The sequence below is a fragment of the Coenobita brevimanus genome, chromosome 41, assembly GCF_032717465.1.
Source record: "Coenobita brevimanus isolate Jiangsu-jjx chromosome 41, ASM3271746v2, whole genome shotgun sequence".
Lineage (NCBI taxonomy): Eukaryota > Metazoa > Arthropoda > Malacostraca > Decapoda > Coenobitidae > Coenobita > Coenobita brevimanus.
Window position 1 is genome coordinate 14852147 of NC_136994.1, and position 21452 is coordinate 14873598.

General features: G+C 42.2%; 1 protein-coding gene across 1 annotated transcript in view; it reads right to left on the minus strand.

The window, feature by feature from the left end:
- Cap-D3 (Chromosome associated protein D3) overlaps positions 1–16918 on the minus strand; it is a 52858-nt gene extending 35940 nt beyond the window's left edge. The window contains exons 1-7 of the mRNA XM_080270592.1: positions 16900–16918; positions 14639–16581; positions 9953–10129; positions 8228–8394; positions 6761–6914; positions 4295–4493; positions 3759–3879 (exon numbers count right to left, since the gene is read on the minus strand). Coding sequence (XP_080126718.1) covers positions 3759–3879; positions 4295–4493; positions 6761–6914; positions 8228–8394; positions 9953–10129; positions 14639–16581; positions 16900–16918 — 2780 coding nt within the window. The remainder of the gene's footprint in view (positions 1–3758; positions 3880–4294; positions 4494–6760; positions 6915–8227; positions 8395–9952; positions 10130–14638; positions 16582–16899) is intronic.
- Between the last annotated feature and the right edge of the window lie 4534 nt (positions 16919–21452).

A 21452-nucleotide genomic window follows, 5' to 3' on the forward strand; every position in this document is an offset into this window, starting at 1 on the left:
GGCGAAGTGCTTGAAAGAGTACTGTACAGCAGGGAAGAAAGGTTGCTGGTTCTTTGAAAGCAGTGATAAGAAACAGGGAAGAGAGCATGGAAGTGAAAAAGTTACTACATGACAGTATTGTGATACCAACTCTAACGTACGGAAGTGAAGCTTGGACGTTGTTGGAAGGACACAAGTCAAGAGTGAGAGCAGTGGAAATGAGTTATTTAAGAGGAGCCTGTGGAGTCACATGGAGAGACAGGCTGACGAATGAGGATATAAAGAAGCGTTGTGGTGTTGATGTGGATGTGATAGGAAGTGTTATGAGGAACACACTGAGGTGGTTTGACCATGTGGAGAGGATGGAGGGTGAAAGACTGATGAAGAGAGTGTATGTGAGTGAGGTGGAGGGGGGAAAGAGGGAGGGGGAGGCCGAGGATGAGATGGAGGGATGGGGTGGAGAGGTATATGAGAGAGGGGGGTGTGAGTTGGGAGCAGGGCAGTGAAATGGCAGGGGACAGGGTGACTTGGAGGCGATTTGTTTGTGGCCACCCCAAACGGGATTGAGGCATCTGGCAATAGATAGATAGACAGATAGAAGTTTGAGATGGTGAAAGTGGCAGTGATTGTAGCATATGCACCGTGTGAGGACAGGAATGAGAGAGAGACAGATTTTGGGATGAACTGGGTGAAGTAGTGGGAGAAATGCCCAGGAGCTATAAAGTGATTGTGATAGGGGATATGAATGGAAGAGTAGGTACTGGTCCAGAGGATGACATAATGGGTTATTATGGAGTACCAGGAGAAAATGATACTGGGAAGAGACTAAAGGATATATGTCAGGGGAGGAGGTTATGCATTTGTAACACGTATTTCAAACACAGAGATGTACATAAATATACATGGTATGGAGGGAACGGGGATCATGTTGAAAGAAGCCTGATTGATTATGTGCTAATAGAGAGGTCGATGATGGGATAATACAAGGGCGGTGAGAGGACGATGTGGAGGTCTGTCAGATCATATGATTGTGGTATGAAAGATCAAACTGAGAGGAGTGAGGTGGATCAGGAGAGAGAGGAGCAGTCAGGGAGAAAGACTGAAAGTTGAGAAGCTGAGGATCAAATAAATGGCAGATGAATACAGGACCAAAGTAGAGGACGAGTTAGAATTACAGAATTGGAATGAAATGGATCTGGAGAGAAAGTGGAATGCATATAGGGATTGCTTAGTTAGGAATGCTAAAGCGAAGTGTGGTGTGGCAAGAATAACAACAAAGAAGAAAGGTATGGCATGGTGGGATGAGCAGGTAGAGAGAGTGGTGGAAGAAAAGAGGAAGAAGTGGCTAAAGTGGTTACAGGATAGGGGTTCAGTTGAAATAAGAACTGAATATGTTGAGAGCAAGAAGCACGTAAAGAGACTAGTGAAGAGGAAAAAGGGGGAGGTAAATGAGGATCTAGGAAGAAAAATGAATGCGAACTACTCTGAAAATAGAAAGTTATTCTGGAAAGAGGTGCGGAAATGTAGAAGTGAAAGCGGAAAGAAATGGGATGGTGTGAAGGATGCAGGTGGTAGATTATTAACCCATGGAGATGAGGTAAGGACCAGATGGAAAGAATATTTTGAAAGCCTGATGAATGGGAATAGGGAGAGCACAGCAGCTGTAAACATGATTGGTTTTGGAGGTGTGCAGAGAAGGAATGCAGTGCCAGGAGACATGACACTCGCACAGGTGAAGAGTGCTGTGAAGTGGCTGAAAAATGGGAAAGCAGCTGGGGCTGATGAGGTGTATGCAGAGATGCTTAAGTGTAGTGGAAAGAATGGAATGAAGTGCTTGTTGGAGATATGTAAGAAGGCATGGATGAGTGAAACTGTGCCTGCAGAGTGGAAAAAGGCTGTGACTGTACCCCTGTACAAAAATAAAGGTGAGAGAAGTGAGTGCAAGAATTATTGTGGCATAAGCTTACAGAGTGTGGTAGGGAAGGTATATGGAAGAATTATTATAGAGAAAGTAAGAGAGTTATCAGAAGTCCTAGTGAGTGATGAACAGGGTGGCTTTAGGAGTGGCAGAGGATGTGTGGACCAAATATCTGCATTGAGACAGATAGTAGAGAAGGCTTGTGAGAAGGACCATAAGGTGTTTATGGCATTCATGGATCTGTAAAATGCATATGACAAAGTGGACAGAGAAGGATTGTGGAAAGTTTTGCGCATGTGTGGTGTAGAGGGTAAGCTGCTAAGTGACGTCAAGAGTTTTTATGATGGTAGTGAAGCATGTGTAAGGGTTAATGGGCACCTAAGTGAATGGTTCACGATTAGTGTGGGCGTGCAACAAGGTTGTGTGATGTCCCCGTGGTTGTTCAATATATATATATGGATGGGGTGATGAGAGAAGTAAAAACACGAGTAATGGAGAGAGGGATGGCATTGGTAATGAATGGTGATGGATGGAATATCTCAAATTTGTTGTATGCTAATGATGCAGTGCTGCTTGCAAGTACCAGACAAGAACTTGGTAGGCTAGTGCAGAGTTTTGCTGATGTCTGTAAGCGTTGTTCCTTGAGGGTAAATGTAGAAAAGAGTAAAGCGATGGTTATTGAGAGAGAAGGTGACTCCCAGTGCAATGTAACAGTGAATGGAGAGAGACTGGAATTGGTGAGAGAGTTCAAATATCTGGGTACAGTGATAGAAAAAAGAGGAAAATGTGCAAAAGAAGTTGAAAGCAGAGTGACACAAAGAAGAAAAGTAGCTGGTGCAAATGAAGGCCTTGATAAGAAACAGAGGCTTGAGTGTTGCAGCTGCACGAGGCTTACATGAAGGAGTGTTAGTGCCAACGTTAACATATGGATGTGAGACTATGATGTGGCATGAAAATGAAAAGTCAAGGGCAAGAGCAGTGGAGATGGGACTGCTGAGGAATGTATGTGGAGTACAGAGGGTGGATAGGATACGAAATAATGTGATTTATGAAAGATGCGGAGTGAAGAAATCGGTGGACACAAGAATTGACGAGAGTGTACTGAGACGGTATGGTCATGTGGAGAGAATGGAAAACAATAGAGGGGTGAAAAAGGTATATCTGAGCGAATTCGAAGGAGGGAGGAGGCGAGGTAGGCCAAGGAGAAGGTGGAGAGATATGGTGGATGAATGTGTGAGGAGGAGAGGTTTGGAAGTCGGTGAGGCTAGGGAACTGACAGGAGATCAAGCTGGCTGGATGAATTTTGTGAGGAGAAGTGCATGATCAGGGATTTTTGGCACCCCTTTTTAATGTGGCACCATCTGGATTGACTCTGTCAGATACGATTATGTGAAGCTACAAAACGTGGTGAATGTTTTTGGCGTATCCAATAGAGCCAGGATTTCGGGGGCTTGAATGATGAGTGAATGGAAGCGTGGCCCATTGGACTGGGCAATTTTGGGCTGTCTGGACATTGCTACTCCTCACCCTGCCCTACGGTGGGAAAGGAGGTCCAGATGATGATGATGATGAATGATGCAATTAACATATATCTGCCATATAGCCATTCCACCAACTATCAAGTTAAAAAAAAGGAGGAGGGGATGCCAACCCTCTGTCATGTGCTTTGGTGTGGCCTATATACTTTATCCGACTAACTCAGTCTTCATCAGTTTCCTGGCTTCATCAACTTCTATACCTCATTTACTTACACACACATTACCCACAGCCATCTAACTTCTTCACATACATAATACCACTCCATTTCTCAGCCACCACAAAAGAAAATTTTTCAAAAGCTCTCTCTAATGCAATGCCTTACCTGAAGAGCTTCTCCTCGCCCTCCTTGTTCTGTGGTTGTGAAGCTTCAAAAAGGACAGACTTAAGGTAGTCATCACAGGTTTTCAAAAGTGGGGCTGCCCATTTCTCTATTGCCTTCTGACCTATTGGGATATAAAAAGGGATTTAGATAAAAGCATATCATACAGGTTGTCAAGCATTTCTTACTCAATTCCTCTTGTATCACAATTCAGAAATTAGATATGACTGTAACTTTAAACAATGCGGTTTTATAGCATACACCCGTTAAAACAGTAAGTCAATCCCATTTTACCCTCTTCAAGGCATAAGGACCTGAGGCTAAGCTACTTTACTGCTAGTCTAGTACATTTAGAGGTATATGACCAGCCCACTTCTTTAGATGGCATTACAGGATCAAAGAACATTCAGTCACCTCTTAGAGATTGAACCTACACAAGTCACTCCGACCGAGGTGTTCTAACCACCAGATCAACAATAATATCTCACTCAGCTGTACTGGAGGGCTAGTTACCTGTACATTCACCCATCAGGACATACCCTCTGCCTCCTCGCCATGCAGCCTGTAGGTAAGCAGTGTGATAGTGTCCATTATGGAGGAGATCAGTTCCACCCCCACTGAGAATGATGTGATGGGATGCAGGAGATGTTGCTGGAAGGCCTCGGCACGGTCAACCGGCACGTGATCTATACTGTTGCACAGCACACGAAGCACTTGCAGCAATGTGTAAGACCCAACCTGTGCATGTGCAAGGATAACAATTAATCCTGCAAGCCCAACAATGTCTTTAATTTTATTTCTGCCATCTCCTGATGGTGTTACACAACTCAGGACAGGTTACAGCAATCTATTCATTTCAGCCAGGTCCTCCTTGAAAATTACTGCAAATCTCATGCTGAAGAACTGTTTTTTTTTACAGTGATAGGGATGAGGTTAGTAAATGTGTCGTGATGCTGTTGTTATTGTTGTGGTCTCAGACTCATCTGGAATGCAAACCCAGCCTTAAGCTGCCCTTCTGCTTTCCACCTTACTCCTTTCAGAGGACAGAGAAGTTGATGACAAATGTTTGTATAACCATGCAACTGAGCCTATAGTTATATCAGTGCTATGTCCCTCACCAGCACCTGTTCTGGTGTGAAAGGCTGCATTACAGTGAGAGGAGTCTACTTTGGCATGTATGTCATATTCTCTGTTGATACACAGCCCCTACAACTCACAAGGAGGTACTATGGGATTGCCTATTATTACTTTACAGGTGTAGAGAAGGATGATGGCTGTTTTTTCAATATGGAAAGGTAAAATAGTCTATCTGAGAGAGTAATTCCCCTAATACAGGCTACTTCTGAGAGGTTCTTGTAGGAAATTCTTAGGAATCGGCACTCTGCTGTGGATAGCCATGTACTGTACAGTACACCATTATATCGGTGCAATGTAATCCTAGGAGGCGGAAATGAGTTTTCATGGCATTCAATTTAGTTCTTTGAAACTTTGCATTTGTTTCTCTGTAGGGGGTGGATACAGTGCAGTAACTAGGATGGTACAGTTTTTATGTTTGTTGAGGGAATTAACAACATAGTTTTCAGCCAGGTACATGATAAACTGGACTTTGCAATCCTTACCTTACACCCTTAGATACCAGTAACAGCCTACTCAATGACCAAAACCCTTGAAAGGGCCAACAGGTCTGTTGCTGTTTGCTGTCAGACACAGACACTAAACAGTAACCTGAAGCAGCAAACTGACTCCTTTGTGACTAATTAACTTCGCAGCATTATGGGATATCGTTGGTACAGCCAGGTATGTAACAAGCTACTAATCCATGAGGGCAAACCGAGGCCTATTACCTGCATAATATGTCAACACCAACTCCACTTCAACAGGCATGTGGCGTGTTTTCCTGAGGTTGACCCTGCCCACAGGGTGATATCTGACAGTTAACCTGGGGTAGAGAAGACAATGGGGAAGGCCACAGAACTCATGGCTGAAGCAGGTTCATCATTCATTTTGAGTGATACTTAGTGGGAGAAGAGTCGCTCCTTGGATGGTTACACCAAGGGGTGGAGTTGGAGGGAGAACGGGGATATGCTTCCCATGCCATATGCTCCTTCCCCCCCCCCCCCAAGATGCTTGCTTTCCATGTATCCATCATCGTCAGAAATTCAACTCCACCCCACAGGCTGTGCTATTCAGATATTCACCTTTTTCCTGTTAAGAAGTTTCCTCTCCTGGATACCATAAGTGCCTGGCACTAGCCAAAATCATATATAACTTGCATCCATTGCCAGGAAGAGTTAATGTACTGGGTACCAGTGAATAAAAACCCACATTCCTGTTTAGTAAGGACTACTTTCAATTACTGTACATTGACAAACTACAATACTCCTCCCTCAGTTGCACAAACTTATCTAGTGAAATGTCAACTCATAACAGTACCAGGAAATCTAAATCCAACAAATATAAAGTTTATTTGTCTGCTTTTTTATTTTGTATGCACATATGGCTGACCACATCATCATGATCATGATCATCATCATTATCACCTAATCCTGTGTTGCCCCATGAGGGGCACAGCCCAGGGCTAAGCAAGTTGGTCCTGACATTTAAGATGAGAGTGACCAGCCACACTTATCCCAGAGTGGCATTATGTGAGCAATAAACCCCAACCACCCCTTGGATATAAACCAGCACAGGCTCAATCCAATTGGAGCACCTTAACTGCCCACTAAACCACCCAGCACAGTAAATGTTTTTCTGGTGTACAGGAAACCATTTGGCTTGTCACTCAGTGCAGAGTCAGCCACTGACAGAAGGAAGAGGAAAGAATGAAGGAAAGAAAGACAGAAAAGGAGAGAAGGAGGGAAGAGAGGAAAGGGCAATCACCCAAGAGCAGCACTACCCTGAGTGGATGATGAGCACCCCCACCTACCACCAATACATATAGCTATAATAAAACATACTTGGTACTACTTGAAAACCTGACAACCTGAAACAAGTGAGTAACTGACCTCTGAAGTGAGCTGACAGTGTTCCTCAAAGTAGTCGAGTGCAAAGGTGGGATTCTTTACGGTGACATATGCTGAAAGGAGTGCCAGGAGTGTCCAAGCCTCCTCGTCATTCTCATGTCCTATGTGAGTCATGACTGTTGACATCACACGTGGGCTTTTAGGAAAAAAGAACATCAATGGTAACAATTCAATCAGTTAAAATGATGTCATGCTCCTACTTACAGAATTCCCATACTGAGGTCTGCCATGGTGCAGTTGAAGTTCCTGACAGACTGGAAGTTAAACAAGTGTGCCAAATCTAGTTAATTACTTCCTGGCAGCTGTCAGAAACTGATGGGGGAAAAAAAAAAAAAAAAAAAAAAAAAAAAATTGATGTGTAATACAATTAATAACAATGCAAGCGTAGCTTCGACAATGACTCTGTGTACTTCTGGCTCAATGTTGCCTGCTGACAAAGTGATAAGTGTGTGGCTGAGTACTAAGCATGTAGCCATATTCCATTCCCATGATAATACCTTTCAGGATCTACGGTAGTCAACAATCAACTAAATACCTGATAAATGGTGACAGGAAATCCAACTTAGGCAACCCTCTATAAAAAATAATAAAATTTCAAAATACAATCTCTTGTTCTTTATAACTGGTCCTATAAACTGTGGGAAAACTGTCAAACATAGCCAGTTCTCAATGTTAATTAAGGATATGTTTCAAAGAGTTATTTTTTCCATACACCTAAAAAATCCATCCATCATCCAGTCCTATGGGCAAGCTGGTCCTGACATTTAAGATGAGAGTGGCCAGCCTCACTCATCCCTGAGTGGTATTACATGGGCAATAAACCCCAACCACCCCTTGGATATAAACCTACACAGGCTCAATCCGATTTGAGCACATTAATTACCCACTAACCACCAGGTGCCAAGATTTGGTTATATGCTTATCACCCAGCATAGTAAATGGTTTCCTGGTGTACAGGAAACCATTTGGCTTGTCACTCAGTGTAGAGTTACCCACGGGCAGAAGGAAGAGGAGAGAATGAAGGAAAGAAAGACAGAAGAGGGAGTGTAAAGTCACCTGTTGGCAGAAGAAAGAGGAAAGAATGAAGGAAAGAAAGACAGAAGAGGGAGGATGGAAGAAAGGAAAGGGCAGACACCCAAAGCAGCACTACATCGAGTGAGTGGATGGTGACTGCCTCCACCTACCATGAATACTTAATACTGTACAAAAAAAAAAAAAAAAAAGGTTACACATAGCAAGAAATTAATATTATACCACAGCCAATACTTTTACACTGCATAATAATGCACCCAAAAAGGTGCCAGCAGGAAGAAATAACCCTCTCAATGGTCAAAATAACTCTAATATTGTATTCCACTTAATGAAAGACAAAACAGAGCTTAAAGTGACTTATATACAAGCCTGAGTGTTAATATTAAACAAAAGAGTTCCTGTAATTTTTTTCCATACCTCATAAGCTCTGACTTGGCCCACATCTGAATGACCTTGTTGAGGAACTTATGGAAGGAGCATTTAGTGAGGGCCTTCAGGATGCACCAGGGTAGCTTAGCAGCTGGTGTATCTGCTTCAGGATGCCCTTCCACCAGCAGTCGCCGCAGTACCATTGAGTCCATGATCTGACCAACAAGTTCATAACAAATAAAAGTAAATGAACTCAAGCTTCCTCCTAAGGATTCCCTTGGCTGAGACTGGCTGTGGTACAGCTGATGTTTTCTATGGACTGAAAGCTAAACAAAGTGCAGAGCCAGGTAAATACTTATTATCTGACTATCCAGATTAACTGAAAGTCACAGCAGTCTAGTGATGAAGGTAATGAAGTCTTGTAGGTTGTTAATAACACCTTTCATCTGAAAGGCTTTATCAAACCCTTTTAGTCTGAAAGACTCTATCAAACCCCTGTAGTCTGAAAGGCTCTATCAAACCCCTGTAGTCTGAAAGGCTCTATCAAACCCCTTTAGTCTGAAAGGCTCTATCAAACCCCTTTAGTCTGAAAGGCTTCATCAAGCTCCCTAAGTTTGACAGGCTATATTTAACCCCTTAAACTGAAAGACTATATCTGTCTACCTTTGTCAGACAGGTAAGTGTGAGGCTACATATGGAATGTTTTTTGACCTTCCACGGGGAGCCAGGATTCTGGGGGCTTGAATGGTGAGTGAATGAGAGTGTGACTCATTCAACTGGACAAACTATGGTTAGTATCTCATTCTATCAATTTTTTTCTGGCTCTCTGGATATTAACTCACCAATGTGGGGTGGGAAAGGTTTGGATGACAAAGACAGCAATGATGATGAATAACTTAGGTTTTGGTTTAGTTATGTAGATATGGAGAATGCAAGACTGACTAGGAGAGCGTATGTGGCAGGGGAGAGGGTAAGGGTGAAGCTGAAGATGTGGTATAGAGATGGGGTGGAGAGGTATGTGAATGAGGGTGGTGTGAGTTGGAGTGAGGGCAGCCTGATGGCAGGAAAGAGAGTGACATGAGACAATTTGCTTGTGGCAATCCCCTCCAGAATTAACCCCTTCATTTTGATGATATTCTTGTTGCTATTAGAGGTTCTTATTCAGCATAAAGAAGACTTTTCAAGCTGTACAGATCAGTTACACACACCATTAACTCCCCTCAATACTAGGAGTCTCCTGTAAACTGAATGCAGTCATCTACGGAGAAAAAAAAAAAAAAAACTCAGATTGAAAGGGATAATGTGTCAGGTTACAGACTGATAGGTAGATAAGCAGATAAACTCTCAATTTTCCATTGTAACTCAGCCACGCCCTATGCTGCATAATGTGAAATGGCAGATATTACATAGTAACCCCCAGCAGCTCAATCTTCAGCATCGAGCTGGATATTGTGTTACTATCCATCTCAACCCTCTATCTTAAAAACTTTCCCATAACTAAGTGATGAAAACTAAGCATAAAATACAACAAAATAATGATCCAGCACAGTAGCTAATACAGCACCGGTTGGCTGCCGCTTTCGAGCTGGCTGATACACCTCAACACTGGATATTGCATAGAACCGCCAGTTATGTCCTGTTCCAGTGCCAGATGTTGCATAATTTTGCCGGATATTGCTTTAATAGAGTTAAGCCAACAGCATCAGATATTGCATTGGGCCCAATATTGCGACGATGGATAATTGAGAGTTTATATAGTAACACTGAGCATACCTCGACAACACGCTCCTGAACCTTAGTCTCTGGGTCAAGGATGAGTGGTAGGACGCCAGAGCACCAAGTAGCAGTGACAGCTGGGTGTTCAGGGTAGCATTCCAGTAGTGCCGTCAGTGAATTCAACATCTGCTTCCTCACCAGCAGTGCAGGGTCTCGACAATGTTCCACCAGCACCTGTAATACCACACTTGCTTCAAGGGCTTGCACTGCAGTATCTATCTTTTGAAATATTTGTCAATCTCATCAGTGCCACATCATTCATGAAACAGTTTTCATGAATTCTATCTTAAAAATTTCAAAATACCGGAATTTATCCAAACATGTCTTTTGATCTACCTACAGCATTTATCTACCCGTCTATTTCAGCAATGACATTATTCACAATACACTTGTTTTCTGTACCTCTAGTAGCCTTTAATCAACTGCATTTACCTGTTTCAACAAGGTTCCACCAGTGACGGTAATGCCACCACATACAAACTTGCCTCTGTTATTGTAAATTCTATATTTTGATTTATGCTCATGCAATATACTGTATCTCAACAACAAGATAATGTCATACACCATGAAACATTTGCCTCTAGGGCTCCTAAAGCATCATTAGTTCTTTTATCTATTTATCTAATTTTAAAAATGTCACCACTCACAATATGCATGCTTTAAGGACTTCTATTATATTCTTTATTTACTACTCTGTTTATCATTTTCAACAATGTTCCACCAGCCCCTTCCTTATCACCCCATATACCGGTACACTTGTTTACAGCATTTTGTTGGACATTTATTGTTAGATTTATTTATTTAACACACTGTCTTACAAACACATATAGTACTAGTGTCTAGGACAGTGGTTCCCAAACTGGGGGCCATAACCTGAACCGAAGGAGTTTAGCGAGTAGGTAGTCAGTGGAGAGAGCTTACACTGAGTGGAATGGGGATTCAAATGAAGGAAAAATGAACCTGGCATGAATGTTCAGAAGCAAATGGTCTGGGAGGAGGTGGGTGTGTTGCAATTGAAGGCCATGGTTGTGGCAGATAATTATGACTCACTATGATAGCATATCATTTCAGAATTATAAAGTTATCAGATTTGTAAGATTCAAAGATCAGATCAAATTGCGTGGGATTAATACACTTTTTCAATCCAGTGAATTTTTTTTTATTGCTGAATCAGATTTTCGCAATAATGCAATTTTTAATTACTCTAAGTATGGATTTTTTTAATGTGCATTTTATTATTCCTTTAGTACCATTTCAATAATTATATATATATATATGATTCAGCTAAGACAAAATACACATATCTTTATTAAAAAGAGAAAATAAGAAAAATGGAATCAATAAAATTACAGGATTTGCTAGAGTGATTTTTATATGGACATGATGAGTGTAGGACTGTAGTGTAGACAGTCACTGTAGTCATGGGTTATGGTTGGGGAAGGGGGGCCATGTACAAGGATCATGTATGAAAAGTGGGTCTATCTATCTATCTATCTATCTATTGCCAGACGCCTCAATCCTGTTTGGGGTGGCCACAAACAAATCGCCTCCAAGTCGCCCTGTCCCCCGCCATCTCACTGCCCTGCTCCCAACTCACACCCCCCTCTCTCATATACCTCTCCACCCCATCCCTCCATCTCATCCTCGGCCTCCCCCTCCCTCTTCCCCCATCCACCTCACTCACATACACTCTCTTCATCAGTCTTTCACCCTCCATCCTCTCCACATGGCCAAACCACCTCAGTGTGTTCCTCATAACGCTTCCTATCACATCCACATCAACACCACAACGCTCCTTTATATCCTCATTCGTCAGCCTGTCTCTCCATGTGACTCCACAGGCTCCTCTTAAATAACTCATTTCCACTGCTCTCACTCTTGACTTGTGTCCTTCCAGCAACATCCAAGCATCACTTCCGTACGTTAGAGTTGGTATCACAATACTGTCATGTAGTAACTTTTTCAATTCCATGCTCACTTCCCTGTTTCTTATCACTGCTTTCAAAGAACCAGCAACCTTTCTTCCCTGCTGCACCCTTTCAAGCACTTCACCCTCCAAACCTCCATCCTTACTCATCACACTACCCAAGTACTTAAACGTACTCACATTTTCCAATTCCTCACCATCCAACCTTGCTGTACATTCACTGACTTCACCTCTCTCAAAGACCATCACTTTACTCTTCCCTACATTCACCTTTAGATTCCGTTTCTTACACACTCTCCCAAACTCATCCACCAAGCCTTGCAGCTCCCCTTCGTCTTCACTCAGCAACACAGTATCATCTGCAAACAACAGTACAGGGAGTTTCCAAACACTATCCTCTCTCACCAGGGCCACTCCAATATCCACTCCCCTACCTTGTACCTCTTTTATTACCCCATCCATGTACAGATTGAACAACCATGGAGACGTAACACATCCCTGTTTCAACCCAACCTTCAAAGAGAAAAATTCACTTAGTTCACCATCCACACGCACTGCAGCCTTCGCACCATCGTACATACTCTTCACAGCATTCAACAACTTCCCATCTACTCCATATATTCTTAACACTTTCCACAATCCTTGTCTATCCACCCTGTCATATGCTTTCTCCAAATCCATGAAAGCCGCATACAACTTCTTTCCCTTCCCTAGAAACTTTTCCACTAAAGATCTAAGAATGAATATCTGATCTACACAACCTCTTCCCTTCCTAAAGCCTCCCTGTTCTTCTCCAACTAATTTCTCTGTTCTTTCTCTAACTCTGTCAATAAGTATCCTACCATACACTTTTCCTATTATACTACGACCAGAAAAAGTTTGGGAACCACTGGTCTAGGACATTTACTGTATCATGTATCAGATCCTCAGCCAATGAAGTTGGATGGAAATTATGTATTTGCCTGTGTCTGTCTAGGTCTGTGTACACGATATCTCATAAAGCTGTTATTGCATTTCAACGAAATCTGGTGGAGGGGTGGGTAGTGGGCCATGGATGAGCTGATTAAATTTTGGAGGATCCAGATACAGGAATGGTCATAAATATTAAATAATAAATTTTCTTGGTAATAGTGGAGGTATGGGCTCTCTGAAAGTTTGTAACAGGGTAGATTAAGACCATACAGTTACATGTAACTGACTATGTAAGACCATAAAGTATTTAAGCCTACCTACGAGGGAAAATGAATTACAGCAGTGAATAATAAATTGTATTTGCATTGGTAAAGGTATGAATGCTCTGAATGCTTCTTGTCTGTCTAATTCCATTCATCCATCACCCAATCCAGTACTGTTATTCTGGAGCATAAGGGCACCAGGCTTTGCAACTCAGTCCATAAATTTAAGAGGTGAGACTAGTTGCTCCCCCATAAGCAGCTTTAGGGGAGCAATAAACCCTACACCATCGCTTGGAATGAGACCCTTATGGGTCACATCCAGTATACCTAGCATAACATGTCATACATACTCACACACACTTGACCTCTAGCACTGCTGTCTTATTTATCTACATACAGGTACAGGTGGAGGAGGGGAGAAGGAGGGGGAGGCCAAGGATGAGATGGAGAGATGGAGTGGAGGTACCATATATGAGAGAGGGGGGTGTGAGCTGAGAGCAGGGCAGTGAAATGACGAGGGACAGAGCAACATGGAGGAGATTTGTTTGTGGTCACCCCTTATGGGATTAAGGCATCTGGCAATAGATAGATAGATAGGTACCAGTATCTATCTTCTGCTGCCTGTTCCTACAGTGCTAATGACAGATTTGTGGATACACTACCATCCCAGCTACACAAATGCCCATTGTTTTTTATACACACCGGTACAGGTATACCTCGATATACGATACCCCTAGATGCAATACCCCAGCTTAATGGTAGAGATAGAAATACTACCTTACACTACTTAATGATGGCCAAACCCCGGTTTAATGATGAGTTTTGAATTCTTTTTACCAATTCTGATTATATTTTAGGCTAAAACTGTGTGTTTTTTGACTTAGATTAATGTGTTTTAGTGGAGGGTCAGTGCCCCTCCCCATAAAACAAATAAAGTAAAATGCCCACCCCTTATGGGATTATGGCATCTGGCAATAGACAGACAGATAGATAGCCATAGATGGGGTGAACATTGTCATTTTGGGGTAGCTACAGTTTACTAAGCTTGATTTTTTCCATACTTATATATGATGATTTTCGGATTTTATATGCTGGTTTTATTGAGTTATTTACAGGCGTTAGGCTTAGGTTAGTTACTTTTACAGCTGTTAGGCCATTTAGATTGGCTTTAAACTTGTTTTTAGGCTCATTTGGTTGGGTTTTGGACTTAGTTGGGGGGAAACCCAAGCCTGAAAAATGCATCCCATTATTTACATGTTATATCTACCCTGATATACATTACGCTGCCTAACCATGTTTTTTTCCTAACCAACTGCATCGTTAAACTGGGGTTTACCTGTATTTAATTATTCAACTTACCTATCTACAATGAAACCTTTCTAAATCATATTGTACTTCATCACCACAACTTACTCTTCTACCAATTCTTAGCAGTGACAGTCCACTACAGCATATGTAACAATTTTTTTTTCTATAATTATACACATTTAAACCATACACTGGCCAATTTCATTGTACCTAAAATGAATTTTTAATAATAAATTGCTGTACAGGACAGAAAAGGGCAAGAGCGTTACTGACCTCCATGTTCTTCTCAGAGAGCATCTCATTGTCCAGCCTCATGAGGTTCTCCAGGACCTGCAGCGCTGACTTCCGTACTGTCACTTTGTCGTCCTTTGCACGTCGATGCAACATGTCCACCACCATGGCAGCGTTGGGGAAGTCCAGGTCCTCATCATTGTCTCCAGAATCATCATCCAGGTCCTCCAATGGTGACTCCAGATTAATATTATTGTTGGCAATGTGTGGTGTGGTGAAAATAGTTGGTCGTGGGCGCAGGAAGATGTGTTTCATGGCCAGGGTAATGGTGGGGTTGGTGGAGAAGGTGCAGTCGGCCAACAGCGCCAGTGCCTTCGAGCGTACGGAGGCAGCGCTGTCACGGCACCGGGAGAATATGATGCTGAGCAAGAATTTGTGTGAGAGGATGTTGCGGTCTGGGGGCACGTCCACTGGATGGTCCACAGACACACTCAAAAAACTGTTTTCTGCCTCCCTCTCCTCTCCATCTTTATCTCCCTCCTCCCCTTCCTGTTCTTCCTCTCTCTCCTGCTCGAGGATGGGTTCACATGACTGTCTTGGCTGCCCTCTGTCTCCCTCTACCTGCCTCTCCTCCTCCCCAAGCATCTTTGATATAACCTCCAGCATAAAGAGACGGTGGCCAGCCTTCTCATTATGGGAGAACTTGAAGAACCATTTCATGAGGCGAATATACACCTTGACAGGAAGGTAACGCAAAATTTCCACAACTGACTGAGCGGTCTTTTGCCTGTTCTCAGCCCTGTCTGGCACTCGGATACATAGATGCTGGATCAATATGTAGACACCTTCGTGTGCCTCTTCCTTCACTTGCGTCAACAGATACTTTACAAAAATTTGTGAATGGTCCCGTATGACTCCCAGAGAGCGGGCAGACAGATCAGAGGTGCCCCTAGCAGTCATAAGGATGTTGTACATTATGTATTTCATGATGAGTATGACAGTCTTGCTAATTTTGCCATGTATTGGGTTGCAGAGAGCCTGAACCGCAACATAGGCATTGTAAGCCAGGGCCGTGACTGTTGATGCTCCATGCCGTCCAATGAATATTCCATGAGGATTGTGAGTTTCACTCCTGGACACCTCTATCAGTATGCTGATAGTCTCATCCAGGCAGTCAGAGGATCGTTTCAGGGAAAATCTTGCTAACAACTTAAGAAAATCATTCAAGAGAATGTTTAATACTCTTATCAGTCTCTGTGCTTCAATGGGGGACAGCATCTCTCCCTCCTCCTCATCATCATCAACTTCAGCCACAGGAGGTTCATCATGTGATCTGACACGCTGAAGTCCACGGCTGGGACCGCGGCCTTTCTTTGGGCTTGACAACCCAACTCTCAGTTTGGTTGATAATCGCAATATATCTAATGCCTTCATGTACAGAACTGGGTGGAAGAATCTGAAAGCATTGCTACCTGGAATACTTAATACAAGAAAGTAAAGACTTGCTGCTTGTACACCAAGGTCTCTCTCTGCCTCACGAGCATCATACCTCTGGCCCCGACAACAGTAGTAAAACAAAAGAGCCATCAGTCCGTTCACATCTTTGGATAATTCTACCCAGAACCTGGTATATAGACTAATATCATCGTCAGCTGGGAGGGCTGCAGTGGACCGTCGTTTCTCTGCCTCCTCTGCAGTGAGGGGCGGGATGGTGTCAATCCACTGACGGAGACAACTATTGACAGCATCAAACAAATTGCAAATATTTGTGTTGAAATGAAGTTCTTCAAAATCTGGTGGTAGATCCTCTACCTCTGTAAAGTCAGCGTCGATCACATTCTTAATCCACTCGTCATCCAGCTTGTCCAGAGAGAATTTAGAAAGTAATTCCAGTACCTGCTGCATCTTTGCAACAGCTACACCCTCGGCCATCTTGAATGTTTTGATTGTTTGAAATGATCCGCGCTTGACTTCAAAACAAAAGTCTTGGAAAAATACAGCATTATGATTTTAAAATCTTTATCATTATGGCATAGTTAATCAAGAAAATTTTCAATAAATCTTTAAGAGATATAGAAATAATTATTCTCATTTGCCAATTTTTATGTTTTACATAAAAATCAATAATAAAGGAAACAGTACATATATTAAGATTACTTTCTCCATCTTGGTGCCGAATTAATGAAAAAGTAAACATACTAGTAGCAACGGTAATAGTAAATGAAACCTTAATCTTTGTATCAGCTTTCCTTCTTTGCAGTTCTCATTCGTATTTCGTATAGCGAAAGATGTTATGGTGAAACAGTAGATGGACCGAGTCATCCAGCCGGTGATGCCAGTGTCGCTCTCGCCGTTGTGGGGAGTGGATGTGTCATCGTCATTCGTCGTCTTAGTCTGTTTATTTACATTCCTGATATTTGGGGAAGAAGCCTGTGAACATCTTAGGTGTTTTTAAAGTAGTTCACAAATGGTAAAGAAAGCGTATAAGTCAGTTATCCTCACTTAAAATGCTGCTACTCCACGACATATGTAGAAACTGGATATTCTTAATCTTGAGGTTACTTTTATATCTGGCCGCGATCAGCTTGTCATTGCCACTCTCAAGGAAGCCAGTCTTTAGATTAATGGACATACTAACGAAGCTTAGTTGTAGTGGAAGCGGTGTAGGGTGAATGTGGATGTTGTGAGGGAGATGTGGAGGATTGAAGCACTTGAGGCTGTGATATGATAAGTGCCTCCGCTCTCCCACTTACCCGTGATGAATGGTAAACTGGGTCTTGTCCTGGTCAGTGTAAAACTGTGATGTGGCCGGGAGGTGTGTGTGCGTGTGGCTACTGTGAAAGAGTGTTAATGGTGGTAGCATGGCTCCTTGTTCTCATTTCAGTACAGTTGTCACCCGCAATTTGAAGACAGGTTTCCATAACGCATTCAGTATTGACATTGTAATTTAGTCTTGGTCTGCCAGGTGATTCAGTGAGCCAAATTACAACAAACTGGTAATAACATGTATTAAGTTATAATCCAAGCACTGCTGGGTGATTTGCGCTGAAAGTGTGTTTGAACCCACTACAAGGGGATAATATAACTATTTTTACCATATTTTTACCGGTAGTTCCAAGTGATTAGCTGGAATAGGAAGTGTCAGTGGTGGGTGAATGGCCTTAGTCTTTCTTTAAATCAACACAGTTGTTGTCCACATTTAGTCTACTGACAGGTTTCCAAAATATGAACATTTTAGTACAGCCTTCAATAACTTTTAAATTGTTTACTGCCAAGCAGTTTAATTTAGACTGGCTACTGTTTAGGAATGTCAGTAGTGATGGTACAGGGTCTGTTTGTACGAGTAATTTAGTAGCTACAGTTGTCACCTATCCTCAGTTTGGAGACAGATTTCTGTACTCAAACCCCTTCTTTTTGATAATGCCTTTTTAATGTACAGTATCCATTGTCCCACCAGGCGATTAGCTATCAAGAGGCAGAGAGATTGGTTTTCATAATTTAAACCCATTATTTACAGTAATGTCACTTTACTCTTTTCTAGTTGTGCCAGGCACTCATGGTATGAACTTATATACTGTAGATCTGCCACTATAAAAGGATGTCAGTTGTGGAATGTACTCTTCTGTCTGTAACTAGACACCATAATCCCAGAAGGGGTGGCTTCAAATGAATTGCCTCTATCACCCTGCCCCCCACCATCAGGATGCCTGGTCCAACACACACACACACCCCACACTCATATACCTGTCCATCTAATTACCATCTTATCCTGTCTCTCCTGTCCCCTCCTTCCTTCCACCTTACTGAGATAGACTCTTACCCTGTAATTTGGTACAATTATCACTCTTCCTCAGTTTGAAGGCCAGTTCCATAATCCAATTCATTATGATAACACCTTGTTAGTTACAATCCTAGTCCCATGAGATGTTAATTGGATAAGGGATGTCATTGATGTGGTATTGGCTCTTACTTTCTGTAGTTTAGTGCATTTATCATCCACCCTCAATTAGAGATTGATTTCAGTAATTGAAGAGATTATGGAAGAATACAGCCTACACCGCAATGTACCATAAATGTGTCTCAGGAACTGATGGAAGGAGTCAGCACCCCCTACTCACCCTCTTTGTATTGGCTCAGGGGAGAGGGATGTGACATAGCCTATGCCCCAACACTTTTGTGTTATCCCCTTTAGCTTGAGGAAATCCCTTGCTTTTTAACCCATTTACCTTGGGGAATTTATTATTATTATTATTATTGTTTTTTAGTCTCATTAGCTTGAGGAAATCTCTTGTTTTTATCCCAGTTTGCATGAGGAAAACTCTTGTTTTTTAATCCATTTAGCTTGAGGAAATGCCCTGTTTTTATCCCTTTGGTTGGAGGAAATCTCTTGTTTTTGTAACCACTTTAGCAAAGAGAAATCTCTTGTTTTAACCCCTTTAGCTTGAGGAGTTTTTTTTTTTTTTTTTTTTTTTTTTTTTTTTGTATTTATTCTTACTATCTCCTGATGGCTTTATTCTGCTAGACCCCCTTATCTGAGTGGCATGTTTTATTGGCTTAGCCTATTTGTGCTACTAACAGATTGTTTTATTCATACTGTGCATGCATTAGGAAGGACCTCTAGCAGTGAAGGGTTTACTGAAGGTTGTATCTAATTCCCCCACACAAAAATTTTCTCTTAAGTTTAGTAATATTGTCTGGAAGTAATACAAGTAAACCATACAAATAGACTATTGCTGGCATTATATGGGTTAAGAAAGCTCTCTAGCACTGAACAGTATATGGTACTGTAATGAAAGCTGTATCAGGGTAATAATTCTAGCTCCTCCAGCACAGAAAGACTCCAAAGCTAACTAAAATTGTCTGGAAATAATAAGTGTGGAATGAGAATAAAGCTGTACTGTACCTCCACATACTCTGACCTCACTAGCACAGATTCCACTTAGCTATATACAGTACATATTGTAGTGCTGTAGGTGATGCCAGAATTCAGCAAAGTGCTTCAGACTACCTGTGTGGTGATAGCTATATTGGCTACTATCTTGACTTTTGTTAAAATTTTGAGGGGTTTTGCCAAGAATTTGATGGGTATGAGGCCAGCACTGATGACCCCAAAAGGATCTGGAATCAAAGAGAATTTTTAGTTGGCATGTTGAAGTCTATCTGTCTGTCTATTGCAAGACACCTTAATCCCATAAGGGGTGGCTACAAACAAACTGCCTCCATGTCATCCTGTCCCCTGCCATTCCACTGCCCTGATCCCAGCTCACACCCTCCTCTCATAAACCTCTCCACTCCATCCCTCCATCTCATCCTTGGCCTCTACCCCCTTCCACCTCACTCACATACACTCTCCTTGTCAGTCTCTCATTCTCCATCCTCTCCACATGGTAGGTGGGGGTGCCCACCATCCACCCATTTAGTGTGATGGTACTCTGTTTTTAGGGTAGCTCTGCACTGAGTGGCAAGCCAAATGATTTCCTGTAAGCCAGGAAAGCATTTACAATGCTGGGTGGTAACCTTATAACCAACCAACACGTGTTTCATACGTGACAACAAGTGGCTTGGCGAAGGGTTAGTGCCCCTCCCCGGAAAACAACTAGACCTAACTAAAAAAAAAAACTATGTTCAGGTGTCATGTTGATGTTTTTCCTTTTTTTTTTCTTCTTTTTTTTTTTTTAATTCCTCTAAGTACAGTAGTTGTGATTTCACTCTTACATGCATGTGGTACATCATCTAATCCTGTGCATGAGGAGTGTTGGAGCCCAGGGCAACAAGATGGTCTTGACATTTATGATGAGAATGACCACCCTCACTCATCCCTAAGTGGGATTATGTGAGCATTAAACCCCAACTACCCCTTGGATATGAACCTACACAAGCTCAGTCTGGCTAGGGTGCCTTAATTACCCACTAAACCACCAGGCGCCATTGTTTGGTTATATGGTTACCACCCAGTGTAGTTACAGAAAACCATTTGGCTTCAAATAGAAATTTAAGTACCGGTAGAAAAAATTAACTGACATGAATGGTGGTTGAATAGTATGGTGTGCAGCTGGCATGCCTTTTTCCCACATGCATTGTTCTGGTTGCTGTGCTGGTACTTTTTTTTTTTTTTTTTTTCCCACCCTGGGAATCATGCATTTGGAGCTCAGCCATACAGAGGATCTACTACAGTACAGATATTAACATAACCAGTAGTGCCAGCAGCATCAATAATTGGCAAAATTCTACAAAGTTCAGTACTGTATTAAGTTCTCTCCCAAAATCAGGACAGCAACTGCAGATTTTCAGCTTTTGAGTCTGCAACCTAAACTGCATCATCAGCATCCCAGTATAGCTACCCCTTTCCCCAGTAGAGCTGTCCTTCTGTTTTGCTTTCCTAACAAGTCTGTCCACAGACTGACTGAACAGCCATTGATCATGCATCCCTGACATATATCACACTTTCATAAAACCATTCATCTTTCTTTCTTCTCATCATAATAAATCATGAGATTGTATTGAGAGAATAGGAAGAAAATTAGTGGCATAGGCATGTTGAGGACAAAGTAATGTACTACTTTTAATATAGTTACCTGGCATGTAACAGAGATGATGTGATTGTGATATAGATGGTACAAGTTGTGTGAGACGACATCCTGAGAGTGGCAGTGACAAGGAAAGCAGGGAGAGGTGGTTGGTGAGGGACTAACTCAGACACACTAGAAGGATGGGGATGCATTGGTGACCTGAGATGCCAGGGGTAGGTCACTCCCCCAAGAGTGTGGCCCGGGGGTAAGTGTGAGGAAAAGACGCGTGTAGTGCGAGTGAGTTCATGGACAGCCCTCATTTGAGTGCGTGAAGGCTGAACATCAAC